Below are 17,644 nucleotides of genomic sequence, written 5' to 3'. Positions count from 1 at the left end.
GCGGTTAAAATGACTGTTGCCAAAAATCCTCTATCTTATGCAGGTAATGTCGATGGCACCACCAGCACCCATTTTAAAAAAGCTACAAGTTGCCCTTGAAGCCTTCATATGGGCCGGCAAGCGGGCTCAGATGGCGAGAGAGCGGACCTATCTACCAATAGCTAAGGGGGGATGGGGGGGTAGGGGGGAGAGGGGGGGGGGGATTAGGCATACCGATCCTGAAAAGATACTACCAAGACACGCAACTGTGCTACATGGTGGAATGGCAGTGTCCACTGACTGAGAAACACTGGTGCTTCCTAGGTCAGGCGATGCTGGGATCCACATCTGGAAGATTCCATGGCTCCCGCCCCACCACCGTCCGCCAGGTGTCTACATCTCGCCTGTGGTTAAGGCTACAATAGGGGTTTGGGATAAGGTGTACTCTTCTAAGCAGCTTTCCACACAGATATCCCCACTCACACCAATTATAGGTAATCCAGATTTTCCATAAGCCATAAAGGAGAAAGCCTTCATATGTTGGCAAGAGGCCAAATGCAAGCGAATCAGAGACTTCTTCGACGTTAGAGGACTGGTGGACTTTAAGGCGACCGGCAGGATTTCGGACTCCCAGACTCGGAATATTGGCATTATCTGACAATTCGACACTGGGTGTCCCTTTCCGATATTAGGCAATACAATTGCTGTATTAAATGTATTCAATACAAGAGAAAAGGTGTATCACACTTTCTTTTACACAATAAATCATTTATTGTGTAAAAGGAAGTGTGATACACCCTTTCTCTTGTATTGAATACTTTTTATCACAGCAATTGTAACGCCCAACAGAACCAATTGTTTTCTATATTACCAATACCCAGGTTCTGAGGGACACCGGGTCGCCCCATTATCCTTAAAGCCTTTCCGATATGAGGCCCTATGCTAGCAGACGATTGACCCTGTTTGAATGCTGGGTTTTATCCAGGAAAGACGACTCTCGCATCCTGTCCGACATATATTCCTTCCTGAACACACAGACCACCCCTCTACAATCACCGGCTAGGAAAAGGTGGGAGCTGGAATGCGAATGCAGATTTACCGACAAGGAATGGACAGACATCCTACAACGCGTACGCACCTCTGCTACAAGCGCCTCAGGTAAGGAGATTAGCCAACTACTGGTATTATACTCCAGCTCGTCTGGCCCAATGGCAAAAAGGAAGGGATGACACATGTTGGCGACATTGCACCCATTTAGGCACGCTTACTCACTTGCTATGGCACTGCCCCAAACTTCAAGGTAATGGAGCGAGGTACTGGCGGACATCGATAAAATGTTCGACACTGAAATACCCCGTTTTCCAAACTACGTTCTACTAGGACTCCCCAATACACAAACCTACCCATTACATTCCAATAAAGGAAAGGCATTACCATGGCACTCTGCGTGGCAAAACAGGTCGTTATCAAAATGGGGCACCAACACTATCCCAACACACGAAGACTGGCTGCACACTTAATAGGAATGGAAAAATTGACGGAGGTTATCAGTCCCTTACCCAAGTTTGAGAAAAGATGGGCAACGTGTATAAGACATCTTTCAGGTGTATATCAAGAGCTCAGATGCCCAATATATTTGCGAATATAGCATATTATACCTACCACCCCAACGGACGATTCAGGGGGAAAAGAAGATCGATGACCTATTTATCAATGTGAAATGAGCTTGATTTGTTTTCTTTGGTTATTGTTTATTGATGATGGTTGATTCTGCCTCTCCCTTCTTCCCCCTCCCTTTTTTCATTCGCCCTCCCCTCCGCACCTGCCCCCCCAACCTTTCTACTACCATGCTGGCCAACGGATGTAGGCAAAGGGAATTGTGAACAAACTTGATAAAATGTTAAAATCCTAAAAGTAAAGTTTGGGCCAGGCAAAAGGTTTATTTTGCCAGGTCATACATTGCAGTTTAAACTGCACACAAAGGTTGCGAAGGCGGGCCTGAACGATGTTTAAAAGGCCAATTAAGTAGGTGGCAAAATCAGAGCTGCAGGCCCACTAGTAGCATTAAATCTACAGGCTCTGGGTGCATGTAGTACCACTGTACTTACAAGTAAATTAATGCGCCAACTGGGTGTCAGCCAATTTCACCTTGTTTAAAGGAGAGAACACAAACACTTAGCGGTGGTAAAGTGCGCGGAGTCCTACAAGCCAACAAAAAATGGATTTAGAAAACAGGAGCATGAAGGCAAATGTTTGCAGATGACTCTGCAGAAAGTTTTAAGTCAACAGTGGTCAACAGAAAGTTGATTGTTAAAATACAATATCGAGACCGCAGCATCAGAAAAGTTTAAATAGATTTGTGCTCTTGGCACTGGTGTTGGCTAAGAGGTGGGTGGCCACACTTTGCATGCATAGCAGGGGTAAAAAAATAGAAACCTGGAAGAAAGACCTCCTGAAAAGGGGTTTGGCGAAGGAAATCCGCTTGAAAATGGTTCGCAGAGACAAGAAAGAGGACTTAGCAATTGGATGGGAATAAGGCAGAATCACAGTACTGATGTTAAAAAAAGTTGATGTCAGTGATGAAGATATGAACTGCTTTTGTTGTTACAGTTTATTATTAATAAATAAAGAGTTAAAAAAGGTAACTAACATCAACGTTGTGGTATAATCTAATGTACTGGGGTGAAACACAGCCATTCAAGAAAAAACATTTTCAATTTGAGTGTGTCTACCATATTTTTATAAGATGTTTGCTATGTCATTTACATTCAAAACATTTTGATGGCTTAGAGCCTGTGTTAGCTGTTACAGCAAAGCCAGACTCTTGGTTCGATTCTCCCTGTGAAATTGTTGGCTTGTCCAGCTCTAAAAACTAACTAGTGCAAGCGTGTGAAGAGTTGAACCCAAAGAGCCACAACAGGGTTACAGGTATCATTTAACTATGCCTGGATAACAGTTGGATAACAGCCTGGATAACAGTTGTTAATAGCAAAGACAGAGGGTTGAACCTGGGAAGGAGCCCTCAACATGTTAAAAAGGATCATTTAAATATAGTGAGAGAACAATTGTTAATAGTTGAGACAAAGCCTTAGCTCCAAACCTACAGCCAGTCCTAAAGAAATTCTCAGGATATCCTATAAACAAGAAAGCTCCTGACGCACTGTGTTGCTGTGCAATACTCTTTTCTTTTTGTCAACAATCTGCCAGGCCCTAGAGCAAACAACAAACTGGTGCTTCCAGGGGTCACACTTGGGTGAATGTAAGCTGATCTCCCCAGCTATCACAGTAGCCCATCATAACACCAGTGTACAATTTCTGGCTGGCTGGTAGAAGCTTAACATTGTTTTGGGGTGCTTTTTGACAATCAGAATAATTGTCTACTGACATCCCAAGGTAAATTAAGTCCGGAGGCTGGGTCAGATGGGGGATGTTTCATGTTTGACATTTAAGTAAATGTTATGTTTGTGAAGAACAAGGTGCTTACCTTCGGTAATGCCTTATCTGGTAGAGACTATCTAGCCTTAGATTCCTAACCTTAGAATATTCCTCAGGTGTCAGACTGGATCTGGAAATTGTTGTGGAGCAGTACCCCTGTGTGCCAGTAGGTGGCGTTGTTCTGCTCCGCAAGGCATGGTCGACGTCATCCGCGCTGGAAGTGACGTGCGCGGTGCCATATAGGTGCCACCCCAGCGTGCTGACGCCACTAGTGCATTAAGGTAGAGCCCTTAATTCTGACATCCGTTCGCAGACTGGGGAGGATGGATAGGTCAGTAAAAAATCTGCGGTTAGGTAGAGTATCTACCAGGGAAGGCGTTACTGAGTGTAAGGAACCTGTTCATCCTATAGAGACTTCTAGCTGTAGATTCCTTACCCTATAATAAACACCAAAGTAATACCTACCCGGAGGTGAGGCTGCAATAAGGATTAGACCAGAAAGTCCTGCAGCCTCGAACAGGCTAAGAGACCATGATGTCAGACCCGACTGTCCAGGCAGTACTGCTTCATAAACCTGTGCAGGGAAGCCCACATTGCTGCCCGACAGATATCCAGGTCAAGAACTATGCGAACTAATGCAGTGGTCGCAACCTTGGCTCTAGTGGAATGAGCTGGCAAGCCTTCAAGAGGTTGCTTTTTGGCCAATGCGTAGCTAATCTTGATGCAGAGCACAATCCATCGAGATGGTCAGTTTCTGCACCGCCTTTCTTTTTATTGTTCCGGTGTACCCCATGAAGACTTAATTGACCTCATGGAACTCTCTTTAGCAGTCATGGTAGAACTACAATGCTCTTTTTGGGTCCAGCTAATTGAGTCTCTCCTCTTCTTTAGAGGGGTGACGCGGAGCATAAAAGGATGGGTGAGGCAGAGCGTAAAAGGTAGGCAAAGTGGATTGGCCTACATGAAAGGGAGTTACCACCTTCAAAAGAAAGGATGCTCTAGTCCGAAGGACCAGTTTACCTGGGTAGATGCTGAGGTATGGAGAGTGTGCTGACAGTGTCTGCAACTCACTGACCCTCCGGGCAGATGTTATCGCCACTAGGATGGCCGTTTTTATGGTAAGAAGCCTGAGTGGGCAGTTGTGTAATGGCTCGAAGGGGGCACACATCGAAAATGTGAGAACTAGGTTGAGGTTCCACTGTAGCATAATAAAAGGTATTGGTGGAAACATGTGTTGGAGACCTTTCAGAAACCAATGTACAAAAACAATGGCTGATCTGGCAACCGCATTTATGCCGAGATGGCAGAAAGATAACCTTTTAATGTGCCAAAACGGCTAAGGTAAGAATAAACAAAGGAAAAAAAATAAGAGTAACCCCTTATACACAATGGGGAAAGTTTTTTATTTCTCTTATTTTAAAAAGCCAAACCAACGTACATCCCCTTCGTGACACTCTATTTCCAATTATAAAGAGCTATTGTAGAGTGCCTAAAATTGCTAGATTTTATTTGCCACAAATGTATACCACATGCCAGAGTAAAATTATAGTACAATATTACATATATTTTGCAATACACATAAAAATCTATAATTTTATACAAAATGTTTTTCATATTGCACATATCATTAATATCGTCACAGTGTATCCCACAAATATCTTATAACCGTTCATCATCAAAAAATCCTCAACTAAAAATCAAAAACTGTTGACGCAGCAATTCGGTGGTACCCTGGTTTAAACCAACTTCTTCAGGACAGACATGAAAAGATATAGGACTACTTTAAAAAAATATAACTTACATTATTATTTAATGGAGGGAACCGATTTTCATTGTTTCACAGTGAGTTTGTTTGTCATTAAACGCCATCCAGCTATTTTTGGTTGGGCTGACTCAGATTTCCACAATTGGTATATTCTCTTATTTTCTGGGATAACACCTCCACTAACCCCAGGGTTTGTTATTTCTCAATTTAGAGCCGGACTGAATTAGAATAAAAGCAAGGTGAGTTCAATGGTATATTAGGCGGAATGCCCTTTTGAAAGGAATGTGTGCAGTGATGTATGTTGCACATAGTTCCCATGAAAGTGCAAGTTCCAGGACCCAGTGTCTTTGTACATTGTTACAGGAAACACTTAAAAGACCCGTGTAAACAGGCTATGAAGCAAATTTCAATAGAGTAACCCTCAAAATTCTACAAACGCCACATGATCTGACATCCGAGTTGATTTCACAATTCAAATGTCATTCAAGTGTCAGTGAACTACAGAAGTATGTTTTGGCTGATGTAGCTATGTCAAAGAAGCACTACCATTTAATTATCACAACGAGTCTAAACTTTTGCTTGAACAAACTGCAGCTTAAATGTATGTCCCTGAGAGGAAATTGCATAGTTGTGCCTTCCATTTGTGACTGTTCTTGAGAGGAGACTCTTCTGGGAATGACTGGACGGTAAAGGCTATCTATCATTAGGTAGAAGATTTGTTTTACTAAAGAAACTACAGGTGATATGTTATCTTAAGACTTGATGAATATATATGTATTTGACATTGGAATTACAGTACAGTAAATTGGAAAACAGATTAATTTTTTGAAGCTTAACACCTTGGAACTTACAATCTTATGAATTTAAATCATTTAGAAATTTCAGTAACTGCCTGGGAGAATAGACTGCTAAGGTTAAAAGACAATAACCATGAAAGTACGACACTTTTTTTTGCAGTCATGCTACAACTTTAGCTGTATGCCAGAGACAGCACTATAACCAATAACTTAAACATGTACTTAGATCGGTCTGTCCCTTGCTTATGACTGGATGGCTTACTTAACTATTTCAGGTCCACGTTCCTGACTCTGTGGTTTTCCTCCTGAATCTTGTGTTTCCTCTGCTTAATGGAGCATTTTGCTTTTACCATATTTTAGTGGGATAGGATGTATCCTTCCAGATTTGACATTAGGGAACTACTTTTCCTTTTCAGGTTTGTATCGCACTGCACGTCTTGTATTCGAAGGAAGTGCATGGCCCTTCCTCTTCCTGTTTCTACCTGTTCCTCCACTCTCTTTATCCAGGGGTATCTCTCTTTACCACCACCCTACCCACTATCTCTCACTCTCTCTCGTGTCTGCCCCCACATCCCCCACTGCATGTCTCTGCAGCTCGCGGTAATTCACTAGTGCTCCTGCTCTCACACCCTTCCTGTTCCCCAGTGTCCAGATTTCAAGTTGAAGTCTGAATAAAACAAATGCAGTCTTCCGCCATACACTGCACTCTACTATATGACGTGTATGAACTGTACCATCATCTAGGAATGGAACAATAAAAAAGTATAGATATATCCTTCCAAGATGGCTCTCTTGAGCTACTGCTCCAAACAAGCACTAGTGAAGCCAATTCTGGCAAGAGCCATCTTTAGTTCACTACTCTACGGGAATTTGCAAAGCCAACTCAGCAAACAAAAAACACAGGGATTGCTAGTGTTTGCTAACTATATGGCTAAAAGAAGGAATTTCACTGAAGGCAAAATCAAAGCTTACGAAGCGTATTATTCGTTTTTCCACATAACTAATGTCCTGTCTGCCAATCCAAGTACCATACACGTGGAAGTAATACTCATCTTGTCATAACAGCCTATTACACCACTGAAAGTGGGGAAAGGAGACATCCATTTTGTGCAGTGTTGCAACTAAAGTGAATAAATGCACTTACTTCCATGCAGTTCAAAAATTTCTCCGATCAGCATGAAACATGGTTCAGCAAGAGCATCTCGTTTCCCGTCCACATCCTCCCCAAAGTCTGAGAGGTCAAGATCTTCTTCGGTATCTTCCTGGAACAACATGAACTTAAGACTGTGAGTTACTAATCTCCTACTGGATAATATCACAGAGTCACTTCTATTTATTGTTCACAGTGAATGTGTCGCTGATAAGCAACTGCCCAACAGCACTAAGTAACTACAAATATTATGCATGACCACAGTGCACTGACTGACACAAAGAACGTGGAGCTCGAAGATGCCATATGCACAAATGCTACTTTAAACCTTTAAATGTTTAAAAACGCTAATGATGCCTCTCCATCACAATGTTGAGACAGGACTAAATTGTAATAGGGAAGTGGTTATTATAACCTAGACCCTTTGTAGACATATCATACTTACAATAATTCCATTACGTGCAACCTGCACTTTCCATATTGTACCACGTGCACTTATGTGGCAGACACGCCTTGCGAACTGTGGCCTGCACCCTGTACACCATGCATCGGTGATTGGTTCCTTGAACCCATGGGAATCTGCAGCTTTGCTCCCTTCTCACTGTACCCCAAACATCTCAGGGCTTGGTGGCCAGCACAATGAAATCTGCACCCTTGAACCAGTGCAGCTGTTCCCACTTTTAGAACAACTCCAAACTCTTTGACACACCTTATTTACCTTAACTGTGCACCGCTGGAAACAACATCCACTTCTGCCTCAACCATTAACAGACTGAGATTGAGTATGTTCCCAACAACTGGTCATTATCCCCTGCCTTGCTTACCATTCTCCAGCATTCTTTTTCAATGTAAATTTTATTTTATTTGTGTGGTTAATAAAAACCATTACAAAAATTCATTAAATTCACATTATAAAAATGATCAAAAGAACTGTAGTGCGATTTCAAGCTTATCTGTCAGAAGTCGACCTGACAGAACATTCTGCCACTTTCACATGATTAATTTAATACACATTATAAAAGTAAACAAAGGCACAAACAACTCATTGGTCTAAAATGAAAGAAATTTCTATTTGGAAAGAGCATGCAATATTCATTTTTAAAAATGTATATTCCTGCAAAAGTGGATGGTAAATGTAAATTGCTGCTAGATGGTGCATCTCTTACTCTTAGAGCATTCTTTGTCACACACCCTTCTAACTGCTCTTGTGGCTTCCCAGTTTCCATATCCCCCACCCATTACAGCCTCGACTTGCCACATCGTTTTGCCATCTCAAGTGAATATTCAACAAACCCTTAACGCTCTACAAACTAATCACTAACAACAGTCTTCTAACGCTTTTGGAATGCTTGGTCAGCCTACAATAAAACATGTCTTATCATTTCTACTCCCACTGAGCGTCACCTCATTTCACCACCATCAGAGATTCCTTGACTGATCCCAAGGATTAAGCAACACCTGCTGCTCTCCATAGCAGGCATTCCACTTCCTCAAACCTGTTGTGCTTGAATCACACAGGAGGAGGGTTCTACTTTCTCATTACCAAGCTCCTGCTGAAATCTCATGTAATACACTCAATAAACCTCTCTTTAAAACTTCACTTTGCTCGGTTTCTTAGAGCAGCTGTCGGCTGATTAAACCTTCTTTCTGTTTTTTTGTTTTCCACAGGGTTTATGCTAATTCTGTAGCACGCTGATAATACCTGTATGCTTTGTAGAGGAACATTCAGAAGTTGAGTTATTAAGGAGCAATTGTACAATTAAGATTACAATACAGTCTTGTCAGCGACATCATCTTAGTAAAAAAAGCAGAGTAAGTTGAAGAAATGTGCCCACTTAGACCAGTCTGATCTATTCATTCTTTACAGGCATTCAAGAAAAAAAGTTAGTCATCTCCACTAAAGATTTCGGGAAACTGACTGGTGAAATCTCAATTGCAAGAACACATTTCAAAGGATTTTATCAGGCATTTTTATTAGTTCAGGCTAAGGTTCCTAAAATGTTGTTCTGCCTTTCATCTTAATCAGCAACTCAGTGTTTCATCGAGGTACTCAATTGACTTTTTCCCAGGTTCAAAGTAAAATGAATAAAGTCAATCGTTTATCCTCTGACATCTAACATATTACTGGGCCAACACCTACAGTTCAAATCTCTTTTCTTCAGTGCAATGTTTTTCTTGTAAAGCATGAGAGGTCTGATTCCTTCCCAAAATATGTCGTTTCTGGGGTTCACTACAGATTGAGCGATTTCAACTATATTCCTTTGTCATCCAAATTTAAAATCAGTATAAAAGAGATTTTTATGATTTAATCTCAAGTACTGATCCCCCTCAAGCATTTTCAAAAGGCTGTGTGACTTCAATCTTCTGCAATAAGATTAGATACATTTACAACTTCTTAGGCTCAGGCACCTTCAACAAAGTCTAATTCATTTTAACACACTTACTGCAAATGCTATGTCCAAGAATTACATTTGCCTTATAGAACATTCTAGGTATGCTGGCACACGAACATAAAATAAGCCCTCCTCAGCAAACGTATAAGTCCCATCATTGCTTAATACACACCCACTATAAAGCAAGGCTTCTAAGACAATGTAGTCCGTGTGAGTCTCTAGTGACAAGAACCAACTAAAATCAGTAGACTACAAATCTCTTATTAGGTTCCACCATTGCCCTGAGATGAGATGGAATGATGCAGTAGTCCTGTTGTTCAAACGGATGTATTGTAGAGATGATTGCCAAACTATAGTAATGAGATTATTCATATCCTATACAGCATTGCCACTTTCACAGGTGAGAATGTGCCACATGCTCACCAAACAATTATTGAAATCGGGAAGTTTCACGGATTTTCACAAAGATGGCACTGCTTGCCTCACGACCCAATTATAAAGAAAAACAGTTGTTCCTCAAGGAGGAAGTGTGAACATCTACTTTCTCTGAGAAAATTATTTTAACTATCAAAAGATTGATCCCATTTCTAAACAAAACTGTTTAATTCACTTTGTTCAGCAACAGAAAAAAAAATCACTGCAATATTATACGCAAGCCAATTTGAAAGTAAAAAGGTGATCCCAAACGCCGAAGTGAAATAAGTAGGTGTAAAGTGAACAGGTGCTATACAGTCTGTGTACATAAATAGTGACTGATCCAGGATGCAAAAGCGTTGGGTACATACTCTGACAAAGAGTGAAATGCTTCAGAAGCAAATAAAAATAGTACACTATTATTGCGTCGACGTTTCGACTCTCTGCATAAGATGTAGACAGGGTCATGATCAGGACCCAGGTTTGGGAAGCACCTGCCAATTTATAGGATGGATGTGGAGATACCTCTCTGCGATACTGCTGCATAGGCCGGCACAGAAGTGGCAGAGAATTAATCCTAATCTATGTTGTGTGGTCCCTAGTCAGAGCATGTGTACAACAGAATGGGGATTCGGGGTTGGAGCGGTTCCGTATGCATTTGACAGCTCTCGGGGATAAGGTTTCCAGACAGAAGTAAAATATGGGCAACCTGTGGCACAAACTTGCCTCAAATCACTGTACTTGATAGTCTCTCAATGTAGAAACCTCAACTGAGTGCAGTGATTAGTCAAACCATCAAGAGAGAAAGACAAGAGAGAATGTGGCCACTTAAAACGCTAGAGGAAGGAATCTTTCAACTACATCAGAGGGCAGGAATTAATCAAACCATCAAGAGAGAATATAGGCACATAAAAAGCGCCATGAAGAAATCCTCCAAATACAACAATCAATTGCCTTTAGAGGCGATCGTTTCGTGTGACTAATCCGATGCGCTACGGCCCAAATGTCTGGCTTCTGTGTTGCCTCATGACTACCAGCAGCTGCACATCGAATCTCCAACCTTGAGAATGAACGGATGTACACTGCCTAATGGTGGCCCAAAAGAATGACTTTGGGTGGCCCTATAAATTATGACCCGGTAATGATACATATTTCCAGTTTGGTACGCTGCCAGATATTCACCATTGACAGCCAATGTGCAGAGATGTACCTACAGTTGACACCCTACAAAGGCCAGTTTCACATTTCTTGAAATATTTTATTCAGTGCTGTACAAGAGTAATTTGTATGTTTGTTCCCAGTTCTGGATACATTGCAAGTAAGAGCCTCTCACACATTTCATATCTAACCATCTACTTCAGTCTTGATGCCCAGCCTTAACATAAGCTGGTCTTTCCTAAACTTCGCAACATCTAAGCATCCTGTATATTTGCATATATTTTCTAGTGGCCCCCTGACTCCACTCTATGCGCATCAGCCTGGATTTCATACTATAGTACAAAACAGTTTATTGGACACCTTAAAACTGTGGTAGAAAGAGCACAATCTTCCAGATGTCTATGCAGTACACATATCAGTTAGCCAGCAGGAAATATTGGCTGAAGAGTCTCAACAGATAGAGGAAAAAACACAGACACCCTGATACTGTGAGAAAAGGATTAGCCTAAGGTAGGATGTTTAATAAATACTTCTAGTGCAAGGGGTAGAAGGATGAGAATGAAGTCACAATTTCCTGAAACACAGGACTCCATGACCAAAGACACAACCTGTAAAGGACCATGAAGAACTAAAACATGCGGGGTATAACCAATCAACCAGAAGTCTACATTCACTGAGCAGGAATATGTAGATGAATCTCTCCTAAAAAATATTGGAGCTCTCCCACAGATAGAAGGCACCCTGATGCCACCACCCCAATCAGGAAAGCAAAAGCGTAGAATGAGATGGAAAATGTAGGTACACAGTGAATGGTGGCTGATACAGCATGCTGTGAATGAGTGGAAAACAGCAGGAGATTGAAAAGAATGGAGAGTGTTAGATAAATGTCCCTTAACTCCCGATGGTGTGTTAAAAGTATCCCATTTGCATACATTTATTTTCTGGTGAGAGACTCCTGTCCTTTAACTCAATGCCAGGGAGGTGGTATTTAGCGGAGTAGATCCTGATCAAGGGAGGGATGGAGACACCTCTCTCCTTGGGAATAGTGAAGAAGGGACAAGCCAAATGACCAAAGATGTTTCACATTTCGTTAAAAAATAGCAGCAGATCATAGAGCAGAATGTGGCTGAACATGGAAAGTCATCTCTCATGATGCTACCTAAAATTATCATAAGAAGGGATGACACCTGGATCAGGTCATTCGGTCCTTGGAATGCCAGAGAGGTATTAAAAAAGGCAGGCTCTGTAGCCCAAAAAGGTGATGTAGAAGGCGGCCCTGCAGGGGTAGTCTGGTGGAACTGAGGTCCCTCATGATGCAGAATAGAGCTAGAGACGTGGAAGGGAATGGGGAACACATAGATCGACTTAAGACCCCAGGGAAGAATATTGCAGCACAAAGAAATCCTAACTAAATAGCTGGTGAATGCATTGATCAAGGGTGAAGTGTAGAATGTTAGAGTATAGTGTGGATGTGGAACTCGGACTGCATCTGCTATATCTGTAGTACTAAACTTTAACAGAAAACACATCCATAACTAGGTTTCTCAGCAGTCTGTGATGAAGCAACACAGGCCAATGAATAAGCAACAAACAGTTGAGTCCAACATGAAGCATGCTGACAGAACAATCAGATCCTTCTAAGAACGTAGCTGTGATGTTTTGAAGAGATATGAACTTTGGGAGATTTTCAACAAATGTACATCTACACTGACTAATAACCAACAACAAAAATGCAAGGAGAACATGATTTCACTGCTAATATACTGACAGCAGGCCTGCTTATAGCAATTACTGAATATAGATTATTACTGCTAGATGTTACACTACTCAGATCTAAAAAGTAGATTTCAGGTTAAGCGAAGGAGGTCAAGAAGTATTATGTTACTTATCCAGTAAGCATCTGTTCTTGGCATGTAGAGCTGTAGATTCACATGCTTTGAATACTCCTATCATCTAGTGTTGGGTCCGGATGTTTGCAAGTTGTTTTTCTTCAAAGAAGCCTTTCCAGTCACAAGGTAAGGGAGCTCCTCCTTTCAGTTATAGCGCACATGGGCATCGACTCCATTGTTAGATTGTTTTCCCGTAAAATGGTGAGAATGGAGTAAGTGAGTGTAGTAAAATGATGTCCATGCGCATGTAATGTAAATACCGAGAACTGCAACAACTACAGGTGTACAGGGATATGTGGGGGGGGGGGGGGGGCGCATGTGAATCTACAGCTCTAAATGCCAAGAACAGATGCTTACTGGGTAAGTAATATAATACGTTCGAGGCATATGTGCTGTATTATACTAATATAGCAGTATTCTCCCAAAGCGGTCGCTAACCAGTAGATGTTGCAGTTGTCAGAAAAGGTGCCTTTAGCACTGCTTGCCCTACATTGGCTTGATGGCATGCTAATACATCCCCACAATAGTGCTTGGCAAATGTGTGTGGTGTAGACCATGTTGCTGCCTTACATATGTCAGCTATAGGAATGTTACCTAAAAAGGCCATAGATGCCCCTATTTTGCAAGTGGAATGCGCTCTAGGGGGTATCGAGAACGTTTTTTTAGATTGTGTATAGCACGTCTGAATGCATTTAACAATTTATCTTGAAATACCAGATTTAGAGATGGGATTGCTCTTGTGATGTGGTGCAAATCCGACAAACAGTTGCTTTGTTTTACGAAAATCTTTTGTCCTTTCGATATAATACAATAACGCTCTTCTGACATCAAGTGTGTGAAGAGCTCGTTCTGCTACAGAATCAGTTTAAAGGAAGAACACAGGCAACTCAACTGATTGGTTAAGATGAAAAGCGGAACTACTTTAGGGATGAATTTTGGGCTGGTGCGCAGAACTACCCTATCTTTATGAAGCTGAAAGAAGGGTCCTTCTACGGTTAATGCCTGAATCTCACCAACTCTCCTTAATGAGTGATTGCAATGAGGAAGGCAACCTTCCTTGAAAGGAACTGTAAAGGACAATAGTGTAATAGTTCAAAGGGTAGACCCATGAGTCTTGTAAGTACAATAATGAGATTCCATACTGGTACCGGAGGTATCCTGGGTGATATTACTCTTTTTAAGACTTCCATAAAGGCTTTAATCACGGGGACTTTGAAGAAAGATAAATGCGGTCTGTTTTGCAAATATGCAGCTACTGCTGCAAGGTGCAATCAAATAAATGTGTAAACTAAATTAGATTGCTGTAGGTGCAGAAGGTAACAAACAATGTTTTGAACAGAGCCATCCAGAGGATTAATCTTGTTGTTTGCTACATAACAAGCTGTGGTAGTAGGCTTTCTTGCTCTGTTGAGCTCCTTGGGGTTTGGGTGTCTGATTTCTCCAAGATTCTGAGTGAGAAGCCTGGAATTGAGGTGCAGCTTTCGATGTGGAACTACTAAGAGTTCTAAAAGTGTGGTGTACCATGGTTGACGGGCCCATGTGGGAGCTACCAAATCAGTGTGAGTGGTGTTTGCCTGAGCTTTCAAACCAAAAACAGAAGGAGTTGGAGAGGCAGAAAAGCGTAGGCAAACATCTTTGACCAATTGATCCATAGGGCATTGCATATGGAGCAAGGATGTGGGAACCTGGAGGCTAAGTTTGAGCATTTTTGCGTTGTCCACTGTGGCGAACAGATCTATGTGTGGGAATCCCCATTTTTGAAAGTATGGAAGGCGATCTTGGGGATGAAGTTCCCGCTTGCGTATTTGCTGCCTCCTGCTGAGGAGGTCTTCAATTTGATTGTTGACTCCTGGAAGGTGTTCTACCAGAAGATTATTTTTTTGGTGAATAACCCAACTCCAGATGGTCTGAGAGAGGCGTGACAGATGGAGAGACTGTGTCCTCCCTTGTTTTTGTATATAGTACATGGCTGTCATGTTGTCCGTGCAGACTAGGACAACTTTGTGTATGAGATGAGACTGAAAAGCTTTGAGCGCTAGAAATACTGCTAGAAGCTCTAGATAGTTGATGTGGAAACATTTGTGCTTTTTGTCCCAGAGACTCCGAATTGTGTAATTGTGGAGATTGGCAGCCCAACCTGTAAGAGATGCGTCTGCTGTTAGCAAAATCTGTGGGACAGGGTCTATGAAGGGCTGTCCTTTTGATAAGTTTTGTAGGTTCCACCACTGCAGAGAGCGATGGGTGCGGCTGTCTACGAACACTAGATCTGTTAATTGACCCTGTGACGGATTCCACTGATGTGTAGTCTTGTATGAGGCACTATTGCAATGCATGACGCTAGTAGAGAGAGTAAACCCCTGAACCTTGGTACTGTAATGAAACTGGTTCTCTGGCTCCCTTTTCCAAGAGAGATTGCACCTCTCATTTGAGTAACTGTAAGCTTGTGAGTGCGAGGTGGAATAATTGGAGGATTGGTGTTAAGCTCCAGGCAATAACCATGTCAGATAAGTTCTATCACCCCTTTTTCGGATGTTATGGATTGCCAAATGGAGAGAAAATGTTGAAGTCTTCCCCCGACAAGTCTTAAATAATAGGGGGAGATGTGGGCAAGTCACTGTTTGTTAGGCGAAGGGAAGTTACGTGTTGAGGCACCTCTACCCCTACCTTTGGAAGTGTTTCCTCTATACCTTCCTCTATAAAAACCTCTAGAGGGGAGGACTGGGTATTGCCTGTATAAGCGGAATCATTTGGGTCTGAGGATGAGGTTTTGGACCCTCCTCTGTAAAAGGAGCAGCAAAAGGAGCCTTATTTGATGGGGATTGGAGCGCTCCCATGGACTTTGCCACTTCTGTGTCTTTTTTCATTTTTTCCAAAGCCTGATCAACTTCAGGACCAAATAAGTGTTGTTTGTCAAACGGGGTGTTTAAAATGGATTGCTGAACCTCAGGTTTAAACCCCGAAATACTAAGCCATTCATGCCTTCTGAGGAGAATGCTGGTATTTATCTCCCGAGCTGCAGTATCAGCAGCATCTAGAGCACATCTGTTAGAAGAGTTAGAAATGAGTTTGCCCTCCTGAACTAACTCTTGTGCTTTGCTTTTGTGTTTGCCTGGGAGATATTGGAGCAGTTGTTTCATCTCATCCCAGTGTGCCCTGTTGAACCTAGCTAGTAGGCTCTGTGTGTTTGCAATGCACCAGTGGGTAGGGACTTGAGCAGCCACTCATTTCTCCGAGGCATCTATAAGCTTGGATTCCTTGTCAGGGGGAGGTGCATCACCAGGGGTTTGTGAATTAGCTCTTTTGCGAGCATTGGACACCACTAGGGAGAAGAGCGGAAATTGTCCTTTGAAAGAAACAGGATCAGATGTAGAAGGTTTATATTTTTTATCGACTCTGGGAGTTAAAATACATGCTGGCACAGGGTCTTTGAAGATTTCATATGCATGCCTCATCATGCTCTTCAGCATTGGGAGTATTTGACTTAACCTGTGTGAGGACCGAAGTGTTTCAAATAAAAAGACTTCTTCTAAGGATTCTTTATGTAAGGCCACCCCATGATACTCTGAAGCTCTAGCAATAAGTTCTTGATAAGCCATATTATCATCAGGTGGTTATGACTTTGCAGGGTAAAGGTCTGGGTCAGTATCCCCTGGAGGGTCAATGGTGTAATCATTACACGAGTCTACAGGCAAATGAGTGTCTTCTTCATCAATATCATCCCCTTCAGGCTGTGTATGTGGAGATTCCTGAGGTGTTATGTGTAAGGGATCTAGAATTGGTAAATCTGGAGGTGGAGGGGATTGCGAGTGAGGATAAGCAGGGCTGGTAGCCATGTCCTTTTTCTTTTTAATCAGAGGGATTTTATCTGCAGGGTCCTCTGAAGGAAGTTTGTGTTTGGCTGGTGTTTTAGCAGAAATATGTCCTGTATCAGAATGGATATAAATATTCTTTTGTTTAGGATCCAATTTAACTTTGAAAATGTCTAATATTGGTTTGGGAGGCTCAGAGAGGATGTCCTTTGATTTCGGAGCCAAAACAGATTTGCTTTTGGGAGCAGAAGGTTTTGACTCCGAAGCATGTGTTTGTTTCAGAGCGGATGGTTTGGGCTCCAAACCAAGTTTGTCCTTTGAACCAGAGTGTTTTGGCTCCGAACCAGATCTGTCCTTTGAACCAGAGGGTTTCGGATCCGAAGATGAAGTCTGCTGACTCTATCCCGAGCCGGAAGACTTAACGATTTGTTTTGGTGCCGAGCCAGAAGGTGGGGCGTCGGAAACATTGTCTCGGTGCTGACCTTGGCCAGAAGGCAGAGGTGGTGCCGTAGCCTTATGTTTTTTGGAAAAGGTTTTAGGGGGCAAGGGGTCTTCGGTACTCATGGCACCCGGTCCTGGAGGCACATCTTCCGACTCCAAATCGGTCTCGAGTTCAGAATATGACTCTGGAACGGAGGCCTCTTCTTCTGCCGCCGACGCTTCGACCTCTTCATGCTTGGATTCTTTGCCGAAGATATCCGGAGTGTGCTGAATGCTTTGGTGTTGCATATCATGCCGTCGAGCCCGACAACCATGTAGAGTTTTCTTCAACCAAAACTACTTGCAAGAGTCGCAGTCTTTCTCCTTGAGCTCTGCTGAGAGGCACAAGCTACAAACTTGATGTAGGTCGGTGCA

The 17,644-nt window shown here is 42.3% G+C and overlaps 1 protein-coding gene across 1 annotated transcript in view; it reads right to left on the bottom strand.

Moving 5' to 3' along the window:
• Nucleotides 1-17,644, bottom strand: part of SNX25 (sorting nexin 25) — an 880,463-nt gene that overhangs the window by 77,566 nt on the left and 785,253 nt on the right. Inside the window, exon 15 of the mRNA XM_085641936.1 lies at nt 7,121-7,238. Coding sequence (XP_085498062.1) covers nt 7,121-7,238 — 118 coding nt within the window. The remainder of the gene's footprint in view (nt 1-7,120; nt 7,239-17,644) is intronic.

This window comes from Triturus cristatus, chromosome 2_2, assembly GCF_964204655.1.
Source record: "Triturus cristatus chromosome 2_2, aTriCri1.1, whole genome shotgun sequence".
Taxonomy (NCBI): domain Eukaryota; kingdom Metazoa; phylum Chordata; class Amphibia; order Caudata; family Salamandridae; genus Triturus; species Triturus cristatus.
The sequence above is the reverse complement of the archived record's forward strand: the minus strand, read 5'-3'. Positions and strand labels throughout refer to the sequence as shown.